Source organism: Propithecus coquereli, unplaced genomic scaffold (genome assembly GCF_000956105.1).
Source record: "Propithecus coquereli isolate 6110/MARCELLA unplaced genomic scaffold, Pcoq_1.0 Scaffold84, whole genome shotgun sequence".
Taxonomy (NCBI): domain Eukaryota; kingdom Metazoa; phylum Chordata; class Mammalia; order Primates; family Indriidae; genus Propithecus; species Propithecus coquereli.
The window spans coordinates 2,550,919-2,554,732 of NW_012154618.1; the positions used below are offsets into that span (position 1 = coordinate 2,550,919).

Sequence of the window (3,814 nt, forward strand, 5' to 3'; positions counted from 1 at the left end):
GTTTCAAAAGATAAAGCACTGAGTCCTAGAAAGAGAGAGACAAAACCTCATGTACAATAAATAGCCATATTAAACATGAAAAGATGTTGAACTCTACTCTCAAATGCAATTTAAAATTATACCAAGATACATTTCTTACCTATTAGATTGGTAAAAATTTAAAAGTATGTCAAAACATTTTATTGAAGTAGCAGTGGAGAAAAAGAGGCACACTCACACACTACTAGTAAAAATGCAAACTGGTACAACTCTTCTGGTGGGGAATTTGGCAATACCTAACAAGACTATGTATGCATTTAATTTTGATCCAGCAATCCCACTTCTAGGAATTCACCCTTAAGATATACCACCAGCAAGACAAAAGTATATCCACAAGATTATGTATTGTTTGTAACTGCTAAATACTGGAAGCTTAGATAAGAGCTTCCAATACACGCAGGAAAGTGGCTGAACAAATTATGGTACAAACACATAGTGGAATACTATGCAGTTATTTTTAAAAGCCAAAAAGTTCTCTATGCACTGATATGGAATGGTCAGTTACATCAGGATAAACTGTTAGATGAAAAAAGTAAAGTATATAAAAATGTCTAATGGTATTATTATCCTTTATTTACTAAAAAAAGGAAATTTAAATATATGGGTGGTGAGTTTAAAAGTCAATGCATATCACCTTTCTATAATTAGTTCTTATTTATAAATTTCAATTTTTATATATTTACCTATTTTACTGTAAAATGCATTATATATAATTAGAAGCAAACTTTACCTCCAATGCTGTATTGGATTTGTCCATTTTTCCAAACGACCAAAATTCTATGATGTCCAGTGTCTGCTATTACCAATCTACTAGTAACATGGTCTATTGTTACTTTGCCAGGAAATAGCAATGGTGAAGGTGGCAAAGAATCTTTATACAGTTTTATCCCTATTTTATTATCTCTGATTTGTCCTCTGTCTTTGTAATACTTTAAAGCTATTGAAGTGTATAAAAATAATTTATCTTTGTGTCCTTCGCCAATCAAAGAAAACAACATGTTTCCACGGGGTCCAAGTATGACCAGAGTTGGCCAGCAGGAAACTTCCAGTTCTTGCCACAGGCTGGCATCTGCATCATTAACCACAGGGTGGGTGATATTGTACCGAAGAACAGCACTCTTAATGTTATCCAGCACTTTTTCATTTGGAAACTTAGCCGAGTGAACACCAACGACCAGAAGACCATCTGAAAGAGAAGAATGATATGTTAAATATCATGAAATATTAAAGTTTGTACATCATCATCAACATATTAGGTTTTGGGTCATTTATAAATATAAGCAGTCTACAATTTTTTTTTAAAGTAGAACTACATTAGTATCTCCAATGCATTTAAACACACAAAATGATTAACACATTTAAATCTTATGGTAATCTTGATTACTACATAAAAACACATATGATCAAATTCATGTGCCTTTTGCAGGATTAAAACTCTTTATGTCCTCTATTTAGAGAAAGCTATAAAAAATAGTCTTTATTTTCTTATGAAGATGTTGAAATTTTTTCCATCTAGAATAAGTCCCTCTGAAATTCAGAGTTGATTATGACTGCTTTTGTTGGGTATTTATTTTCAAATTATTCTCATAAATTTTCTGACCTAACCTTAACATTACAAATTAATGGAATAAAATAAAATACTTCCATAATATGAGGTTTTTTATTTATTTAAAATTCCTACTATATGGTTCTTAGAACAAACCTTCTTATACATGGAACTGCTGAAAACTAAAAAAAACTTTATTTCTTTTACCTAATCAATACATTATTTCAAAAAGTTAGTACAAAAAAAAGTAAGACGTGTTAGGCTGGATTCAGAGAAAAAACTCAAATTGATTACCAAGGTAACAGAGGTAACAACAGCTATGTAAATTCAAATCTCTCAACACACCTATCAAAAACTACTCAAACCAGCATGAAGAACAAATAAAACCAGATAAATCAGGAGGTGTAATCCCCAACAGCTCACCCTTCTATTACTATAACAACTCTCAACCAGAACGCATACACACCCCTCTGCTTGAAGACTAAGAAAAGTAAAGAAAACCAAAGGGATTATGGAAGGGGGTCAAAACTTGGAAAAGCAAACCACATAAGGGTGAGTTTCCAATTTTATTTTGGCTGGTTTTTCCCTGAGAGTGGGCCCCAGTTTTAAAGTCATACAGTAGCTAAAACTCCAACAGAAACCCCATTGCATTTCTGGCCCAAGAAACTAAGAAAACTGGACAATGTGGGGGAAACCTTGAGGGGAAGAGAGTTGGAGGTGATTCCTCATTTCTGAGTATAAATACTCACAAGTCTTGGTTTAACCTCTAAACTACACATGTGTGAGATAGTCCCCCAAAAGTGTAGCAAATGTCGAGAGAGCTGAGAACTGAATTACTGGGTCGACAAAAGGGGAAAGAGCTGCTGGAAGATGAGACAGAATTTATAATTTGAACTAACAGGGTTGAATGCCTACTAAAACAAAGTTCTCGATATTCTCTAGAGGACTGTAACAGAACCCAGAGTTTACATATTGTAACATTCCAATGTCCAGGATATATTAATAATACAAAATTACCTGACACTCAAAGAACAAGGTCATGTGACTTATCACAAAAAAAAATCAACAGATACCAATGCCAAAATAAAGCAGACGTTTGAATTAGCAAAGACTTTAAAGCAGCTATGATAATTACGCTCCATAAGGTAAAGAAAAACACATATGAAATAAATGAAAAGAAATATAAACAGACAAATACAAACTATAAATAAAAACTAAAAATTTTAGAACTGAAAAACACCATAAATTCACTGGATGAGCTCAATAGCAAAAAGGAGATAACAGAGAAAAGGTCAATGAACCTAAAAGATAGCTCAACAGACATTATCCAATCGAAAGAACACAAAGATAGAAGATTGAAAAAAACTGAACAGAACCTGAAGGACCCGTGGAACAGTTTCAAAAGATAAAGCACTGAGTCCTAGAAAGAGAGAGACAAAACCTCATGTACAATAAATAGCCATATTAAACATGAAAAGATGTTGAACTCTACTCTCAAATGCAATTTAAAATTATACCAAGATACATTTCTTACCTATTAGATTGGTAAAAATTTAAAAGTATGTCAAAACATTTTATTGAAGTAGCAGTGGAGAAAAAGAGGCACACTCACACACTACTAGTAAAAATGCAAACTGGTACAACTCTTCTGGTGGGGAATTTGGCAATACCTAACAAGACTATGTATGCATTTAATTTTGATCCAGCAATCCCACTTCTAGGAATTCACCCTTAAGATATACCACCAGCAAGACAAAAGTATATCCACAAGATTATGTATTGTTTGTAACTGCTAAATACTGGAAGCTTAGATAAGAGCTTCCAATACACGCAGGAAAGTGGCTGAACAAATTATGGTACAAACACATAGTGGAATACTATGCAGTTATTTTTAAAAGCCAAAAAGTTCTCTATGCACTGATATGGAATGGTCAGTTACATCAGGATAAACTGTTACATGAAAAAAGTAAAGTATATAAAAATGTCTAATGGTATTATTATCCTTTATTTAAAAAAAAAAGGAAATTTAAATATATGGGACAGAAATAGGAAGGCAAGAACAAATAGAAGGAATGGGTAGACAGAATGAGTATACCTTTCTGTTTAGTTCTCCCTTTGAAGACCATGTTGTTTTACACACTCAAAAACAAATAAAATCAACACAGATTGGGGGAGGGGAGTGCCTAAAATGGCATACAAATAGAAATAACTGAATTTAACTGTACTTCA

At 32.9% G+C, this 3,814-nt stretch overlaps 1 protein-coding gene across 1 annotated transcript in view; it reads right to left on the bottom strand.

Moving 5' to 3' along the window:
• Window positions 1-3,814, bottom strand: part of NHLRC2 (NHL repeat containing 2) — a 53,513-nt gene that overhangs the window by 32,831 nt on the left and 16,868 nt on the right. Inside the window, exon 3 of the mRNA XM_012663878.1 lies at window positions 770-1,225. Coding sequence (XP_012519332.1) covers window positions 770-1,225 — 456 coding nt within the window. The remainder of the gene's footprint in view (window positions 1-769; window positions 1,226-3,814) is intronic.